Source organism: Nicotiana tabacum, chromosome 3, assembly GCF_000715075.1.
Source record: "Nicotiana tabacum cultivar K326 chromosome 3, ASM71507v2, whole genome shotgun sequence".
Lineage (NCBI taxonomy): Eukaryota > Viridiplantae > Streptophyta > Magnoliopsida > Solanales > Solanaceae > Nicotiana > Nicotiana tabacum.
The window spans coordinates 214408555-214426361 of NC_134082.1; the positions used below are offsets into that span (position 1 = coordinate 214408555).

At 37.9% G+C, this 17807-nt stretch overlaps 4 protein-coding genes across 5 annotated transcripts; 1 reads left to right on the plus strand and 3 right to left on the minus strand.

Moving 5' to 3' along the window:
• Window positions 1-543: 543 nt before the first annotated feature.
• Window positions 544-3383, minus strand: LOC107779608 (pentatricopeptide repeat-containing protein At3g26782, mitochondrial-like). 2 transcript variants are annotated; one of them, XR_001646649.2, is made up of 3 exons: window positions 2323-3383; window positions 1035-2216; window positions 544-934 (listed from the first exon to the last, which is right to left on the minus strand). XR_001646649.2 is itself a non-coding variant. In XM_016600062.2 (2 exons), exons 1-2 carry the CDS (start codon window positions 3238-3240, stop codon window positions 1173-1175), a joined length of 1962 nt encoding a protein of 653 aa, XP_016455548.2. In that variant the 5' UTR covers window positions 3241-3383; the 3' UTR covers window positions 544-1172. The 2 variants fall into 2 exon arrangements, 1 of the variants encoding a protein (XP_016455548.2); XM_016600062.2 differs by having other exon boundaries at window positions 544-2216.
• Window positions 3384-3659: 276 nt separating this feature from the next.
• Window positions 3660-7023, minus strand: LOC107779609 (uncharacterized). Its single transcript, XM_016600063.2, has 2 exons — window positions 5903-7023; window positions 3660-4637 (listed from the first exon to the last, which is right to left on the minus strand). Exons 1-2 carry the CDS (start codon window positions 6476-6478, stop codon window positions 3921-3923), a joined length of 1293 nt encoding a protein of 430 aa, XP_016455549.1. The 5' UTR covers window positions 6479-7023; the 3' UTR covers window positions 3660-3920.
• A 2467-nt stretch (window positions 7024-9490) lies between these two features.
• Window positions 9491-10250, plus strand: LOC107779607 (uncharacterized). Its single transcript, XM_016600061.2, has one exon. It carries the CDS (start codon window positions 9518-9520, stop codon window positions 10106-10108), a length of 591 nt encoding a protein of 196 aa, XP_016455547.1. The 5' UTR covers window positions 9491-9517; the 3' UTR covers window positions 10109-10250.
• A 540-nt stretch (window positions 10251-10790) lies between these two features.
• Window positions 10791-17685, minus strand: LOC107779606 (sialyltransferase-like protein 1). Its single transcript, NM_001325285.1, is given in 11 exon segments — window positions 10791-11171; window positions 11260-11341; window positions 11603-11751; window positions 12990-13048; window positions 14790-14880; window positions 16196-16397; window positions 16537-16628; window positions 16729-16806; window positions 16907-16993; window positions 17354-17433; window positions 17568-17685. Coding segments are annotated over 11 exon segments (1419 nt in total).
• Between the last annotated feature and the right edge of the window lie 122 nt (window positions 17686-17807).

The window sequence follows — 17807 nt, forward strand, 5'->3', positions numbered from 1 at the left end:
TGCAAGTATGGGCATGATGGTAAATTCGAATGGAGGACCTCAGCGGTATATTCCCTTGGAGTGTTACATCGGGAGAATCAATACAGTTATTCCAACGGAGCTGGGAATAAAATTGGAGCACTCACCCACCAAATGACATTTACACGGCCCAGTTCAAGTGTACCACTTGAAAATTTTCTTCTTAAATTTTTTTTTTTAAAGATCAATTCAGATTAGCCAAAAGGCAAGTTGGAACTACTACAGTGCTACTTTTTCATTTTTTCTTCTTCTTTATCTCTCTTGAATAGAAACAAACAGGCATCAACATGTTATTATTTTCTTTTTATCATTTTGGTATAACATTAAGTTTTCCTTTGAAATTATTCTTAAAGACAGTACTATTATTTTCACTATTTGGTATTATTAATGTTTTCATTAATAAGAATTTTTGCACCAAATAGTGAGATGATTGTCATTTATGGAATAAGTCATTTTCATATCAATAACAAGACATACCTCTAGTATTTCATATCATTTGCTTAAAACAACACGTAAACTACAAGCTTCAGCACTCAAAACAACCACCAAAATCATATCCGCCTTCAATATTTACTGTTTTCTTACATACCTTAATATCCACCAGTCAAAAAAACTAACATTGTCACAAGGTGAAAAACAGTATTGCTAATGCTGGCAGAATTCCAAAATTGATGTAAACAAAAATAGGCACAAAACTCTGGACAACCCAAATGACATGTTCGTTTTAAACAAACAAGACTCAGCTTTCTCCATAGTGGATACAAGAGGTTGAATAGTGAAGAGTCGAGCAGACAATGAATTCACAGAAAGAAAATTACCTTTACTTTCTGTCCAACTTCTTCTTATTGATCCGCTTTCTCTCTTTTGGTCTTGTACATACCACACAACAGGGAAATATTAATCGGATATTAGTATCCTGCATAAGACCAGCATAAAAGTAGCCGAGCTATGACAAATTCTGTTGAATAATGAGGAATAGAGCGAGATGGATATGGAGGATTCATATAGCCGACTACCTAGTGTGAGATTGACGCACAATTGAAGAAGATCAATTCTGCTGCGAATCTCTATCACTTTAAGCACCACTGCAGATCATATGACAACACCTGGAAGTCGATTAGTCGGCGAACATGAAATTTTGTTCAATGCTTGAATCACCAATAGTCCCCACAGGAGCACAAGCCATCCTTAAAATGGTGAAATCTCTTTGCATCTCTGACTACAATTTCCCTATTAACAATCTTGGCAATTAGCTTAATTGTTGTATGACAGTCTCCACATATCCTAAGATTCTTAATCACCTGAATTGTACTACCAGGGACGGAATTCATAATCCCAAAAGCAACAGCGAGCTTCTCACTATGAACTCGTAATGTCAGTCCTTTCTCTTCCTCCTCAACATCATGAAGATCAGATGTCATGTTGGGTACATAGCCAGCTATCTGCAGCTTTACAGATAATTCTTCCAAATATGCATAAATCTTCTCATGTTGAGGGTGTTCTCTATCACCAACAAGAAATGCATGCACCCTGCCTTTGAGTTCAAGCAGGCTGAACCCAGGAGGTTTACTTAATCCACGATTTTTCATAAGTATCCTCATCTTATCTACATCTCCCCACCTCCCAGCATCAGCATATATGTTCGAGAGCAAAACATAATACCCACAGTTTGTTGAGTCTAATTCAAACAAGTTCCTAGCAGCAATCTCCCCAAGGTCGACATTCTTGTGCATCCTGCATGCAGCTAGAAGAGAACCCCAAACAACAAAGTCAGGCGTCACCTTCATTTCTTCTATCAAATTATATGCCTTGGCAAGGAAACCAGCACGTCCAAGAAGATCAACCATGCAAGCATAATGCTCCACTCCTGGTTGTATGCAATATCTAGGCTCCATGGCCTTAAACCAATACCACCCTTCATCCAGCAACCCAGCATGGCTACAAGCTGCTAGGACAGAGACAAAGGTAATATAATTTGGTTTTACCCCAGCTAAGTTCATCTCGTAAAATACTTGAAGGGCTTCCCTGGCTCTACCGTGCATACCATAACCTGCAATCAAGGCAGACCATGATTTCACATTCTTTTCCTTCATCCGATTGAATGCATTCCTCGCCATCCTTAATCTTCCACATTTGCAGTACATGTCAATCATGGACGTAGCCACATATACATTATCCTCTAGGTTCATTTTTATAACCTAAAGAGATCAAAGCCCAACAGACAACTAAGAACATCAATACAGTTAAAAAATAAGGAGTCAGAAAGAATGCAGCAGTTGTAAAGGTGGGTTAGTCCTGAAGTACCTGATCATGTATGCACTTGCCAGCCTGAAGAGCTCCTGAATGTGCACAAGCCAACAGCACGGCTGATAAGGTGACAGCATTGTAGTCAACCTCTCTATCCCACGCCAGGGAACGAAAAATTTCCAGTGCCTGAGATGAAAGTCCGTGCTGGGCATAAACTGCGATCATAGAATTCCATGAAATGATGTCCTTATCAGGCATTACATCAAACATCTTCCTGGACAAATCAACCTCACCGCACTTAGCATAGGCATCAATTAACGTATTCCCAACTCCCGGGTCCTCATCGAATCCCCTTTTCGTGACAAAGCCATGGAGCCCTTGGGTAAGGGTCTTTCCTGAAACACGAGAACAAGCGGATAGCACGGAAACCATGGAAACCGAGTCAAGAGAAACTAGTTCCTCTGCTTGGCCCGCCAAGAGCTCTTTAAAAAGCGAGAGCGCTTCATGGGGTTGGTCATTTTGGACGTAGCCAGTTATCATGGAGGTCCAAGAAACAACATTCTTTTGAGGAATTTGATCAAACAGCTTTCGCGCATCAGCAAGTTGACCACACTTGGAGTACATATCAATGAGAGCGGAGGATACAAAAAGGTCGGTTTCATAACCAAAGATGAGAGCTTGTTGGTGGGTCTGCTTGCCGGAAGTGAGATCGGAAAGGGAGGAACAGGATTTGACGGCACATGGGAAGGTGGAACGGTTTGGTTTGAGAGAAAGCTTTCGCATGGAAGAGAAAGCTCGAAGGGCTTCGACGGAGTCACCGCTCCGAGCCAAGTCGGCAATGATAAAGTTCCACGAGAACACATCGGATTTGTCTAAGTATCTGTTGAAGAACTTGGCCAAGTTAGGATTTGTGGAATATTGGCGTCGACACAAGTAGGAGACTGTACAGAGTGGAGCCAAATTGGTATTCTTCATTCATTCATACAGTGGAAAGGGTTGCACTTGTGGCTTGGAACTGTTTAATTTGTATAACCAGTTCAAACGACTACTAATGTGGTTTGCAATTTTTGTTAGATAGTACTTAGTAGCAAAGGCGGAGCCACAATTTTAAATCTATGGGTTCTAGATTTTAGAACGACGAATTTAAGTGGTGATAACTGGATTCGGCCAAACCTATATTCGGACTTCTAACTCCGTCCCTGCTGCTTAGTAGTAGCGCCTAACCACGAATTGGGATTTGGGGGGTTTAAATCTTCCAAGCATAAACCTTTATAAGTAAAAGATCGCCAAGCATTACTAGCAAGTAAAAATCAATAATAGGAAAAGAAAGCTACTACAGAACAAACTCAGCCTGATTTTTTCAACAGCTTATTATAAAGCCACACCAGAAATGCCCTACAATATCAATAATTTAAAATGCTACAAACTGAAACAATAATCCACACCCGTGGTTCCAACTCAAACTCAGTTTCAGTATGCAGTTGGAGAAGTGGAATTAATTTTGCAAAAGAAATTGATAATCATCAAAAGTATCATCCAGTGATCTGACTCTGGTTGTAGAATACACATCCCGTGAATGCTTTGAAGAACTCCCTAATTAAAGCCAAAATACTTGAATTTTCTCAGTGATCTCAGCTGCCGAATAGAATAATTTACTACAGAAGCCTAAGATGTGCAGTATCGTTCATTCTCTTGATCTGCCATCCCAATTTCCAGGAATGCTGTAGCACCGTAACAGAAGAATCATCTATGCATATCTTACTTGACATCATTGCACTGCAGCCAAGGAGGGCAGTAAGAAGACACTTGATTGGGATTGAATGAGTAAAAATACCAATGCATTGAGAAACATTAGTAGTGATTTGCACATTTAAATCACGGATGGAGTTAGGATTAATGGGTTCTCGAGGTGACATCTCATCATCAGCCTCATGATCCCCAGTAGTTGTCACGATCTGAAGCCTACTCTTTCCAGACTTCTTCCTCGAAAGTCCTTGTCGGTTCCTGTGGTGCAAATCCCAATGAGACGATGAGAATGAAGGCGGCCCATCTCGGTCATGAACTGAATTGACAAGTGCATGAGAACCACGGTTTGAGAAAGCCTGGCTCTCACTCTGATCTGGTGGGGAGAAATCAGATCTGAATTTTTCAGGCAATGCCATAACAGTTCCATTTAGGAATTGTACCATCCGAAATTCCACCTGCCTCAGTGACTCTCCAGATGGTGCTGAAAAATCAGGCTGGAACCTTTCCATTAGACTAATTGTTTCAGGTGTAAATATATCCGAGCGGTGGCATCCCTCCCAATGCCCCTGACTCATTTCCAGTAGTGCATCAGAGGATTGTATACGTTCCTCTGAAAAGTTCAATTCCTGCACAGTTAACAGATGAATCCATACATTACCAAAATTACAAGGCCTTAACACAGCATGCTAATAATATGTTATACTAAATCGGTTATTAAAAAAAACATGTTACACTTAATCCCTGGGACTTAGCCAATTCAGGTGTTCTACTTACAGTCGAAATTTGCATCATCATCCCCATAGAAAACTTCATACTATGCATCACTAAGAATGGAAAAGATTCAACTTTTAAATCAATTTTAATACACATAACTAGATACAAGAGAGAGTAAGCTTTTATTGCAGAACTTAAAAAGTGAAGAAGCTCGACGTTGGGCTTCCTTGCAGCTTGCATAATTCTGAGATGTGATGCTAAACTACGGCTCAGCTGCTCTGAAAGAACAGCAACATAATCTTTGGATTTGCTAGTGGTCAAGGCAGTAAGAATGCTTTTGACACGCAAAGTCTGCTGAGAAGCCAATTATGGCTTTCACGACTACAGACTATGCAATTCTTCTTTGCGGTACTAATCTTGCTGTCCCTTTCGCTGATACACTATGCACAGGTATGATATTTTTAAAGCACTGTGTGGAAATGTAATATAGGATGATAATATAGTACACTCTACCTATCCCAGATAGATACAATTAGTTTCCCTTTTCTGTTTTCAATGATAGTATTTGTTTTCCTCCGGTATGAATCTTGTTAGTACTTTCTACTAGAGGAATTGGACTAACTTTTATCCCCAAAGTAACTGTTATCCCGAGATCATCTGAAACCAAAAGTTACCTTTTAATATGTTGTTTGGGCTCACCTTTGTTCAAACTCCTAGTAGTACGAAATTCCAACTACAAACTTGCCAAATCCAAACAACTGAGACAGTCACAGCCATATAAATCCTGAAACTAAAGCAACTAACAAATTCAAATGGTTTCTTTTAAAGCTGCATCACTATGCCTCCTGACAATTACTGGAGCACTATAAGAGGAAAACCTTACAAGTAACGAAAGGAAACATGCATCTGCCTAGAACTGATGAAGAAAAATCATGTTCTCCCACAGCTGATAATTGTATAACATATAGGACTTTACATCAATTGGTTGGTGAAGTGTTTCATTTTTTTTCCGGCCCACAAAAATAGGAATTTGGAAGCAAAGGGATATTATTTCTGACATTTCCAATCAAATCCAAAAGATCAGAGCTTAGTAGTTAGATAATCAATAGCAATCATAATCGGAGAAACTGACATTCACATAAAAGCAATCACAGGGACGAGAAAAGAATGAAGATACCTGGCAAACAGAGAGGGCAGTAGCTCGAGCCCGATCCAAGGGAGATGTATACATAGAATTGAAACGAATCCCTTGAGACTTGAGGAAAACAGCCAAAGCTCTGGCTTGGCGCTTACCATTAGGGGTAAGTGCAGCCTCGGGACATCGGCCGGCAATCAAATCAGGCCTTAAATTCATATGACACTCGCCATTACTAATCAAATAGACTTCGGTGAGGGTCCTATCGTCATCCACAGAATCAGAGGAGAAGGTGCGGTGGAAATGAGGGGGAGGCGGAAGTGGGGGCGGGGGAGCCAGGACATTATAAGGGTCCCACACCTTAATGGAAGGGCCCAAACGAGGGGTACCGAAAGAGGAGAGCTGAGGGGAGAGAGGAGATGCAGAGGCGTGGCAAGGTAACATCTCGGGCTCTTGTTCCAGAACCTTCTTGAGCAGAGTAGTATCGTCGTCACCACCTAATAATTGACGTCTCTCATCTGGGGTATCATTCTCCTCGTGCTCGCCATCTTCTTCTTCTTCATCTTCTTGCTCTTCATCTTCCTCAGAGGGTACGGCTACCGACTGAGAAGACCCCATTGATGATTACAATACTATCTGGATCTTTCCGATCTAGCTAGCAGGTATGTGGATCGTAGTTGTATTTAAGCTTTGCTTACAGACAGATAGACAAGAGTTTTATGAAAGAAACATAGGATTCAGCACACCGGACCTTATACAAAGATGTTTTCTTCTCAGTAAATTCCTCTGATTTGGACTTGGCCGCTTTTGGGGGTAAAAAGATGGAATCTTTTTGTTTTGTATTCTTCAATTTGGGAGCGGCAATAGGAGCTAGGAATAGGTAGATTTTCTGTGGTGTTGTCTTATTGTTTAGGAAAGAGAGGGATAACTCTATAACTTGATGTTAAATCCAGAAATGGGGCGAAGATGGGGTAAGGGGATCTGAGGAAGATGCAGAAGATAGATAGAAGCAGTTTTACATTTTCTGACAACATGTTAGGGGCATGGTAAAAATAGGAGGATGCGCAAACTTCGGCTAACAGATGCAATTGCTAATTAAGACCACTTATCATTATTACACTACTTGCTACTATTACTACTATATCTTTATATTTTGCCAGATCGAGTCAGGCCTTTCACTCAGCCAATTATATCGTAAAAATACCACGGCTAATCAGTTTTCGGATTGGTCATTCAAAAGCCGCCAGCATTTGCAAAGTTATTAAAAAATAGTCACTATTTTGATGCAACACGAAAAGTTCCAGCATAATATACTGGAGATCGGTGCACCTCTGTATGAACTTCTAGCATATCATGCTGGAATTCCAACACGCGAAAAGTTCCAGCATAATATACCGGAGATTGGAGCACCTGTAAACTTCCAGCATATTATGCTGGATCGTGATATTATACTGACTCCAGTATAATATACTGGAGTTCCATTATACTTATGCTGGAACTCTAGTATATTATACTAGTGTTTACCGGATTTTGAACCGTATTTTCGTTCAGATTTAGCTTTACATGAAAAGTGGCTAAATTTCAATTACTTTTGAAACTGTGGTTATTTTTGAATGACCACTTGTAAATCTGGATATTTTTGAATTTCTATAGCCAATTATATCACATTCCTTCCTCTTTTTATGGGCACTGGTTTTTACCTCAGTCACAAACGTTTTCTACCGGTGTATTTCTTTTCGCAAATGATCAATTTTATTCCTCTCCTAGTAACTTTTTTCCCTAGATTAGATTGTGCAATTGTTTGTAGATTTTCTCCAATGCTTCTCATGTTTTAGTAATAAATCTTTTATGACAAATCATGAAAAAATTTACACAAATTATAGAACACTGAAAAGACTTTACACATGTTGAAAAAAGATAGGCTTTACATGTAATGTATTCATGCAATTAATAAACTCTTGGTTTTATAGCATGGTCAAAATTTTGTAGTAATTTGGACCATATTTGATCCAATTTTATAGTAATTTGGACCATAATCCACTAAAATTGGGATCGGATCTCCAATTCCAGTGGGAAAGAAGATCAGTAACATATTTTCTACCAAATAGGAATAAAACTTTTATTTTTTAAAAGATCAAAATTGCCCTCAATTTAAATTTACGTCCAATCAAAATTACAGCAATTAAAGCATCAATTTCCAGTTTAATTTTTTTGTAACACAATGCGAAAGCAAGTCAACATGTCTCTAGTAGCACAAATTTCGTTCAAGCTAAAAGTTATGCAATATTCAAGTTTCAAGCAATGGCAACAAGATGAGTAGCTTTGTGGTTTTAAATTTTAATTCAATACGTATCTATATTCTGCAACATAACATAACAATGTCAATTATAAGTCAAGAGGGACCTATTTCATACTATTTCAGTTAAGTTTATGATTAAACTTGGAGGTTCTAACATAATTGACCGTTCGGCACAAACTTAAGACAACCGCTAGCCCATTATATTTGATTACAAGTTATAGCCAAAAATTTATTGCATTGGCTACAACAAAACATTCGCTAACCCACCTTATCTTTTTCGTTCTGCCTCTTTGCTACGCCCAGCTCCACTATCCAAATAAATATCATAACCCATCATAAATATCAGCCTTTACTTTCTTAATTTGATAGTTCTTGTAGTAAGATTAATATTATATGCACTTAATAGATTTTATTTTTAGTCAAGATATGGTTACACAGGAAAACAAATTTGCTATACATGTCGGAGCGTTTTACTGTACATTACTCCATTGATAATGAAAACTTTTCAGTTGCCCAAAAAAAAAAAAAATTCTGTTTTTGCTTGTTTTGCATCTTTCCTTTTAAGAATTGTGAAGTACTCCTTTTTTTCTTTAGAAACTGAAAATTTTATTTATATAATGCTGTGAAAGTCCAAACATAGGATCCGTGGAGTATACTCCATTTGTTACAATTCTTAGATACGCTAACATACAATAAATAATTAAAAATCACAGTAAGATGCATCACATCAATTATGAAATGACTGATTTTACAAGTAAAAATAGCACGGTATAGCCAGTTTTCTGATTGGTCATTCAAAAATAGTCAATGTTTACGAAGTCAATGAAAAATAACCACTATTTTGTTGTAACAGATACCAGTCCAGCATAATATACTGGAGTTCGGTGCACCTGTGTATGAACTCCAACATATTATGCTGGACCGATATACTTTGCTGACTCCAGTATAATATACTGGAGACTGGAGCACCGGTGCTCCAAACTCCAGTATATTATACTGGACAATGATACTTGCTGGAACTTCAATATATTTATGTTGGAACTCCAGTATAATATATTAGCGTATTTTTCGGGGTTTGAACAGTGTTTTCGCTCAGATTTATCTTTACATGAAAAGTGGCTAAAATTCGATTATTTTTGAAACTGGGATATTTTTGAACGAACAGTTCTAAATCTGGCTATTGTTTGAATTTCTCCCAACATTGAGGGAAAACATGGACTGTTAAAATTTTAAGGGTTATAGAGGGTGAGCGGCCCATAACGCAGTTAGATTTAGCCCAGCCCAAAAATTAGAAAAGAAAGCGACATTACAAGTATATTAGGGCTTGCTAGGTATCGGAAGGAGCTGTCTTACAAAAAATGGCGTGCACCGTGGATTTTCGGTGCCTGGACGAAGGCTTCGGAGGGAAAACATACAAGCGAAAGAGAGCAGAGAAAGAGTTAGGAAATGGTACAGAAGATGGAGAAGCGGCCATGGAAGTAGAGGAGGAGAATCCAGTTCCAGCGTCAAAGAGACAGGCGGTTCCATCTGAGGAGGATCCAAACAAGCCGGTACTTGGAAGGCCGACGTACGACGGGGTGATCGCAGGGAGAGTATCAGGAAGGAATTGGAAACAGCCGCGGAAACACAGGTCATCGGCGGCGAAGGTGAGCGTGAAAGGGAAGCCGCTGGAGCAGAGGATAAAGGAGAAGGAGATAAAGAAGGCGTACAAGGAGAGGATGAATGAGCTCAAGGAAGAGATAAGGCAGAACAAGGTTGACAAGAGGAAGCAGAGGGAGGAAAGAGACAAGAGGAAGCAGGAAAACATTCTCAAGTCTGGGACTAAGGTTCAGAAGATCACCAATCCAAAGACTCTTAAAAAGATTGCAAAATCTAAGCAAAGGAAACAACTCAAGGTTGTTTCCGACGACCTTCTTAACAGTGGCAATAAGAATAAGAAGTCGACTTGATGCTTTAAAATTGTTTTCTTTTTGTTATGGGGGATATACTGATACTAGTAATCTAGTTTTCATCTATTGATTTTGGTCTTTCTCATTCGAGTTTTTGTAGTTGCGGATTTAATTGTTCAGTTATGCTGTAGCATTATGATTATTTTCTGCTTTGCTGTTGAGTGCGTCAATGCCATGCCTTACGTTGCATTCTCAGTTAATGTTATGTTATGATAGAAAAACGGGTCCTTACACAAATAACGAACAGAACATGCACTAAAATATTCTATCCAATTTATACTGGAAATGAGATTCTAAAATCACAATTCACAGTGCAACGATTTTAAGCAAGATGTTCCTAACTAAAGAAAATCAACAACGAAACAAAGTATTACTTGCAAAATCAACGTGTAATTTAAGAAAAGGTAAGGACAGCTCAGAGTATGGTCCCTTCTTTGCTCATTCCTTTAGATCATTAGGTATATGCAAATTTCAGTCATATTTGGCATGCACTTCCAATGGACGATGGTTAAAATGTTTGCAGTTCAGCTCTGAGTTCCCTGTGGTGGCTGTCACTAGCTTACACTCCAGGAGGAAGCTGCTTCAGGTGTTGAGCCCAAATCACTTGGTTCCTTCGTATTTGTGCATGTAAAAACATTAATTAGGTTCTACTCGAATAGATGCATCATATCAAGCCATTGGTTCATGCCTCAGATTTCACACAGACTAGATCATCCAGCTTATTGCCATCCATCTTATACAAAGACACACCTTCCATCTGAATATAGTGATTTCGTGCTTCCCCCCTCAAGCTCTCAAAAGGCATGACTTCCCATCGATTGTAATTTGATGACTTCCTGATATCTGTCATATCTTCAGAACCAGATGTAGGTCCAGTGCCATAGGGACCTGATTTGCCCCATACTTTACAGTTAACAAATTGTCCCAATACGCCCTCTTGCCCAGCTTGCTTCTTTTTCAGACGCAATGCAGCTCTGTGAGCGCTGTTTATCATTTCTCGACTAGGCACATCGGACCAGTCTTGCTTTCTCTTTGCTCGCATAGGAGAATGGATGCGTATGACCTAAAATATAAATTTTTAGTGAGAGCATTGAACAACAAATGAAGAAATTGAAAGTTGAACTGTAGCTGAAGTAATCCGATGTCCTTACTCCAAGGCATTCTAAGAGTTGGTAATATGCTCTCCCTTGGAGTGGGTTGTGCCCTTTCCTTGGTGTAGAAAAGTATCGAGTCCTAGAAAACAAAGTTTGTAATAACCACACAGAGATAACTTTTAATGGTCTTTAGATGTATGAAATGGCAGGGAAAAGTTAAGAAAGGGTAAAGTAGTTGGAATCCAAGTAGAGGTGTTGAATATTCCAGAAAGATGGCAATCTTTCACATCGGATAGAGATGCAAAAAGAAAACTTGAACGGAGTATTTCAAATGTGTATATGTTTTGTAACTAATAAAGCTGAAGTTACGAGGGAAAAGATGAGGAATAATAGAACATACCATTCTGTGTAACCAGGATCAACAGTGAAACCATAAATGTCAACAACGTCGCACATGGAAAGTGCTAGTTCTATTGATTTCATCCCAGTTCCTTTGGCACCTCTACGTAGTACGATACCTTGGAACAGATAGACTGGATTCCGGATTTTCTGTAATGAATAATGGAGGTCTGTCATTTTCTCAAATGAATATGGTATCATAAAGCATCAGAACCCACGCCACCTTATGAAATCATATTCCACCATGCCATGAAATTGTAGTTGGGCTTCTTTTATAATCATAATCAAGCACACATCTTTACAAGTCATTCATGGCCTAAAGAGGGTAAAACCACTGCCTCAAAATGTTGAAAATAAATAAACAAATCCCTTATGCTTTTAGCAATCGCATCATCAAAGACATTTTCAATCTCCAGTTCTACCCATTATAATGCAAAGCTATGCTGTTTTCTGAAGAAAATTACTTAGTAATCTATCCTGCAACCAAGTTCGACAATTTTCACCGACATCCCTTAGTAATTCCCCTCCCCCACTCTACCTCTGCTTCAGTTTTTCCCTTTTTGGGGGGTGGGGGTGGAGTTTCAAGGTTTTATGCTCCACAATGTACTTATCTAGACCCTAGTCACATTTTCACCTTTGAGTTTGACAGCCTCCTTTGGTTTATCTTGATCTCAAAAACACCAATTTCCCATTGATTTCAGGCATCATTCGTTGTTTCATCATCATTTTTTTTTGGTTTTCCTAGTCAATGTTTTTCCATCATCCTTTACCAACACCAATATTCAGAATCCTAAAGAAATCTATATTTCACCACCTACAAAAATACAGCTTAGTTCCATCAGAGTTTCCTTAACATGCCTCCAATTAGAGTGTTAGAGTAGGTGAAAATTAATAAAATGTTGCATGCATCAAGTATAAGAAACCATGGTCAAAAGATGCAGAGAAAGGTGGTCGCCATAAAACTCGTCAGAAGGAAGCAAAAGTTTCATTTCAATTTTAATTAGTACATGCAGTGGGTGAGAGCAAGTAGCCCATACTTACAAAGATCCTGCCATTATGCAAATTCTTGTTCATATCAGTTCGGGGGCGGGGCATGATATGCATTCAATTTTTAAACAAGTAGCTATCTCATTTCTTTTTTCCTTATAATTACATATGCATTCTTATCTGAGCTTGTAAATTCTTCAACAAGTTACTGAAAAAGTATCAGCTGAAAGTCCTATTATGATCATTCACTGGTAGCACTTGATTGAATATGCAAATTGAGAACAACTAAAACTAACAATAACAACCTTAAGAAAAATAAGATGTAGAAACAAATAAGTAAAAGAATTCAACTGAAACATAGAAATAAAAACATACTAGCATTTATCTGAATCATATATTACCTTTATCATTGCATTGAAGTCTCTATGGATGACACTTTTAATTATAAGCACCTCGTCGTCTGCAAGTAAAAAAGGAATAGCAACAAATAATGAGTAAAAGTTTCATAAGTATTGCTTCCTACATCACAAATCACATCCACATCATTGCTAACGATCACAAAAAGAGCAGTAAACAGTTAACTACTAAGTACTATATTTCAGATGCTCTTCATTAGGATAAGAAATGTAGCTGACCTACTAATATCAACAATACACGTAAACAACTCTAAACGATAAGAATTACCCTTGACCCTATATCTAATGTCAAATAACTGTATTGGAAGCAATTGAACAGAAATAGCAAAGAGTTATTAACCAAAACATAATAGCCCTTCAAGACTACTGAAAGTCATTTTTAAGCCCTTCAGCTATTTCGGCATTCAGCTGACATTTTTTTCACATACCTTTTGTCTGTCACAAAGCTATCAGCTAAGAAAGCCTAACGGACCACACAAACATGATCCCAGAACCTATGCTAATTAGACTGGGGTACTGAGGTCAATGCTAGACGCTGTTTTTGCCCCCTATTATTGAGGGCTGTTTGCCCTTTTTAACAGAAAGGCAAAACCAAAAATAAAATGTTTGTTGAATTTAACAATATTTAAAGGGCTAGGTTGAGACTATCGAAAAGTTAAAAGGCTCTAAAAACTTGAATCCTCATCAATATAAGTCATCATGCTCAAAACCTGATTGGTCAAATTAGATTGGAAAACCGTTAGATCATTAAAGAAGAGTTGATTATTATTCTTCGCGAGAAGCTATTCTAGCCTTTGACTTTCAATAACACAAGTAAGGGTACACGGCACTACTAATATGCATTATAAAAGCCAACTACTGCTGCTAATCTTAAGGTTTTTCTACAGTGGATCAGAGTGAGTTTAACTGAAATCCTAATATGACATACTCATATCAACAACATAAGAACCATACACACTGCAACAGATAACAAGCATGAACTACCCTACATCACACGTCAAATAACAAAAAGAACAAAAAGACTAGAGTTTGCTTAACTACAAAAACACTAAAATCCTCAAATTACAGACATTATCAATACACACCATCAAAAACTAATAACTGCCGCTGAATGGTAGTGAGTTTTTTACTTCTTTTTTCTGATCAGTAAACAAAAGATATTACCGAAAGATCAAATTCAGACACCAAGAAATTGATCGGAATGTACAAAAGTGCAGTCCCCTATGCCAAAAGCAAAAAGGAAAGAAAAGAAAAAAGCAAAAGAAGGGGAAAGCCTTATACAGAATGTCATATTCCTGTACAAAGTTAATGAAGTCTAACAAAAAATAAATAAGTAAAAATAACAATTACGCCTCAATTGCAAACAAAGCTAATGAAGTCTACCATTGAGTGTGAATCATATACATCATGAAATTTGCACCAAAGAGGAGCAGATATAGGCATCTGTATTTCATTTCCGATACAGTGATTACTTTGCCTCAAAACACCTAGAGTTTCATTCTTTCCGTAGAACTCAAAAACCGAGAACCACCGCTGAATGCTGGTTTAATTAGTCAAAAATGAGATCATTAAAGAATTTTTGTTTGGTTGATGTTCATAAATGCCCCCTTAGAGCTAAGTGCATTACATCAAAGATTGTCAGACATCATTCTGTCTTGATGTCAATATAGGAAAATGGAAAAATGGGAAGAAGCATGATATAAATCTGAATAAAGATAAACACAGAAGGCAAAAAGTATAACATCAAATGTTCAGGAAAATAAAATAGGTTTTCTAATAATTTACCAGAACCATTGAGAATTTTTATCATGTTTCGGGCAGCACCTCGTACAACTAAGCGAAAATCTCTCTTCAGGCCAACATGCTTGGCATATTTCTGCATAACATGTTTATAAGCAGTTATTTTCACAATTTAGCTGGATCGATACAGCTTTTAACAGATTATGCAGATTAATGACTACATAAAAAGCTGGTAGTCTTCAGCACTCTCAGATCTCAGTTACAAGGCCAGTATTGCATAAAGAGCTAGTTATTCTATAGACAAATAGAGTTGATCAAATAATAAAAATACAACATATGCTTTACCAGTATTGCATGGAGAGAAATCCCTTGAGCAACATGGATAATGACATGAGAATTTTACGAATATGCAAAATACAACAGAATGAGGACTAAAATCCAACTTAAGAGTGCCTGTAAACATACAGATATCTAAAAAAAAATTCTTTAATAAGTACTTCCTCGCTTCATTTTATATGCAACATTGACTAGGCACAGGTCTAGGATGTTAATTTGACATATATATTATATTAGTGATGGTGGGAGAAACATATTAAAGTAATGGTTGATAAGTTAGTTTGATAGGGATACATCACAGCAAAGTTTAAAAGTACAATAGTTTAATGAACTGAAATTCTTGACAGCTGTGAAAGTAGTATACGAGTATTATGGTGTTCAAACATTTTGGGATGTCCCAAAATAGAAAGTGTATCATAGAAGGTGTAACTTATTTTAGTAAGAGTATTGTGTTGTAGAGAACTCTAGTTAGATAACACCTACTTTGCCTTAAAAGACAAATTATTTAGTATTGAATGAATTGGGCCCGAATAGAGTGGTGAGATTCATATAATGAACCCCAACTAGGCGCAATTAGTTGATTGAACGGGAGAATTGTATTGACAATGAAATCTAGGCGCGAGTGATAGCGCATCAGTACATGATGTCCAGGACAATAAGGGACTTGCCTTAATAGCATATAACAGGGAGATACTATCAGGAAAAATTCTTTTGATAGGTACTTTATATACACAGTGGCATCATCATCTATAGGCAGTATCGACATATTTAGCCACAAGTTGTTAACTCTTTTTTCTTGCTTTCTCAAGAAAAATATACCCTCAAAGATTAGAAAAAAAAATTCATAACTGATAGTACATGCTATGCAGAAAGCCAATTCCTTAAGGCAAGAGGCACGAAGAACACAAGTGTAATGACGGCCAACTTTTGAAAACAAAGAAGTACATGAGGAAACCGACAGAAGGATGAGCTGAAGACGAAAAAATTAAGTATACGACGCTTCTCATGCCCAACCGCCCTTGTGTTCAACATGGATTCTGACATGACATAGGGTCCTTGGAAATGCTTCGAGTCATAAAGCATTTTTATATTCATCGGACAAAGGGCTAAATTACCTCATTAACAGGGGCCTCATTGTCTCGTATTACTGCATCATGACTGTCAATTTCCTCTCCAAACTGCGTCTTCAAGAGGTCTCCAGAATTACCAACGACTGCACATTTTCTGAATTGTCGAGGGTGAAATGGAGGCTTAGCTGGTAAAATTAGATTGAGATGTTCTTCACACAGAGTCTGATTGTAACATTTGTCTGCTCCTCTGCATACAGGCAAAGTAGAAAACTAAAAAAGGAAATAATGAACTAAAATATGAAGAGCTAATCACATTAAATCTTCCACTAATTGATTAAGAGGGTGAATAATAATGATGATGATGGAAGATGGAGCAAATAACTTACAGCTGTGCAATCCTTTTTGCTGCATAGTCAAACCATCCATCAGGTCGAGAATCCAGATATTCTCTTGTCAACACTGTCGTCATGTTACGATACTGCATTTCAGATAATCTCAGTTTATTTACGATACTACTAGTGGAAGCCTCGAAACAAGTTTAAAAGCATCAAGTAATGTGAATAACAAGTATGAAGAACCTGCTCCCACAGAAGTATTGCTTCACAAACATCGTACTTGTACTCCAATGGTTCAAATATCTTGAACTGCTCATTGTACTGCAAGTGAAATCCACACACATCGAAGGGATGGGGATTTCAGTGGTTTGTAGATAATTGACTAGGAGAACAATATCAAGGAGACCGAGGAGAGACAAACCCAAGTGCTATTAGTTCCTTCAGGAAACTTGAGAATCACATTGCAATGATCAATGATGTGAGCCGTCAATCCCAGCCCTCGGTTAGCCTGGAAACAGAAATTCCGTACAGACACAATGAAACACTAACATGTGGAGCTGATAAAGCATACATGCTATAAGATGCTGAAAATGCATATCACTGTTCAATTCCACGGCAACCATTCAGAAGTTAAAGAAACCCATAGGTTATAACGGGACACAAGCTTCAACAGACTCAGATTTGCAGCAACTAAGGTCAGTGAGAAATCGAGCATACGACAGCTGTCAAGAAGGTCAACTAGTAAAGCATGGGAGATGTAAACTATTCTTATAGGAAGGGAAAATGGGAGACGTAACAGCAAAATTAACGTTTCTATAGCATGAGAGTAGAGAATAAGATATAAAAATTAGTAAGAAATGTATATTACGACGCATTGCTGAAGGTTAGACTGGAAGTCGGACAAGATCCGAATTTCCTCTCGGCTGATATTTACCGCATTCCAACTGCCTGCATCAAATGCGACATTCTAAATTAGCTTGAAATCAATCAATCAATCAAACAGTATAGCATTTTAATAATTTTAAAAAGAAAAATGGAACAGAAAATGGTGAGGGTTAAGGGAAGAGGAGAAAATAGCATACCAGTGAAGAAAGAGGACTGAATGGCGAGAAGGATGATGGAGAAGAGCGCAGCAACACAGAGGAGACGAACAAGAGCTGGTTTCCTGCTGATTGGCGACTGCTTCACAGGTCTTGTCATTTGATTTCCCCCCAAGATCTGGGCTTTCTTGCTTTTGCTTAATTTAACACCCTTTTGTCCAATTTTTATCCACTTTTGCTTTACTCTAGTAAATCAAGCACTTAAATTATTGCTCTTGTTTA

Bases quoted from the DNA above. Each gene is read 5' to 3' on its own strand.
- LOC107779609 (XM_016600063.2), bottom strand. From the start codon at position 6,478: ATGGGGTCTTCTCAGTCGGTAGCCGTACCCTCTGAGGAAGATGAAGAG. The intron at 4,638-5,902 runs GTATCTTCATTC...TTAACTGTGCAG, and splicing joins CTGCCCTCTCTGTTTGCCAG to GAATTGAACTTTTCAGAGGA.
- LOC107779608 (XM_016600062.2), bottom strand. From the start codon at position 3,240: ATGAAGAATACCAATTTGGCTCCACTCTGTACAGTCTCCTACTTGTGT. The intron at 2,217-2,322 runs GTACTTCAGGAC...TGATCTCTTTAG, and splicing joins GCAAGTGCATACATGATCAG to GTTATAAAAATGAACCTAGA.
- LOC107779607 (XM_016600061.2), top strand. From the start codon at position 9,518: ATGGCGTGCACCGTGGATTTTCGGTGCCTGGACGAAGGCTTCGGAGGG.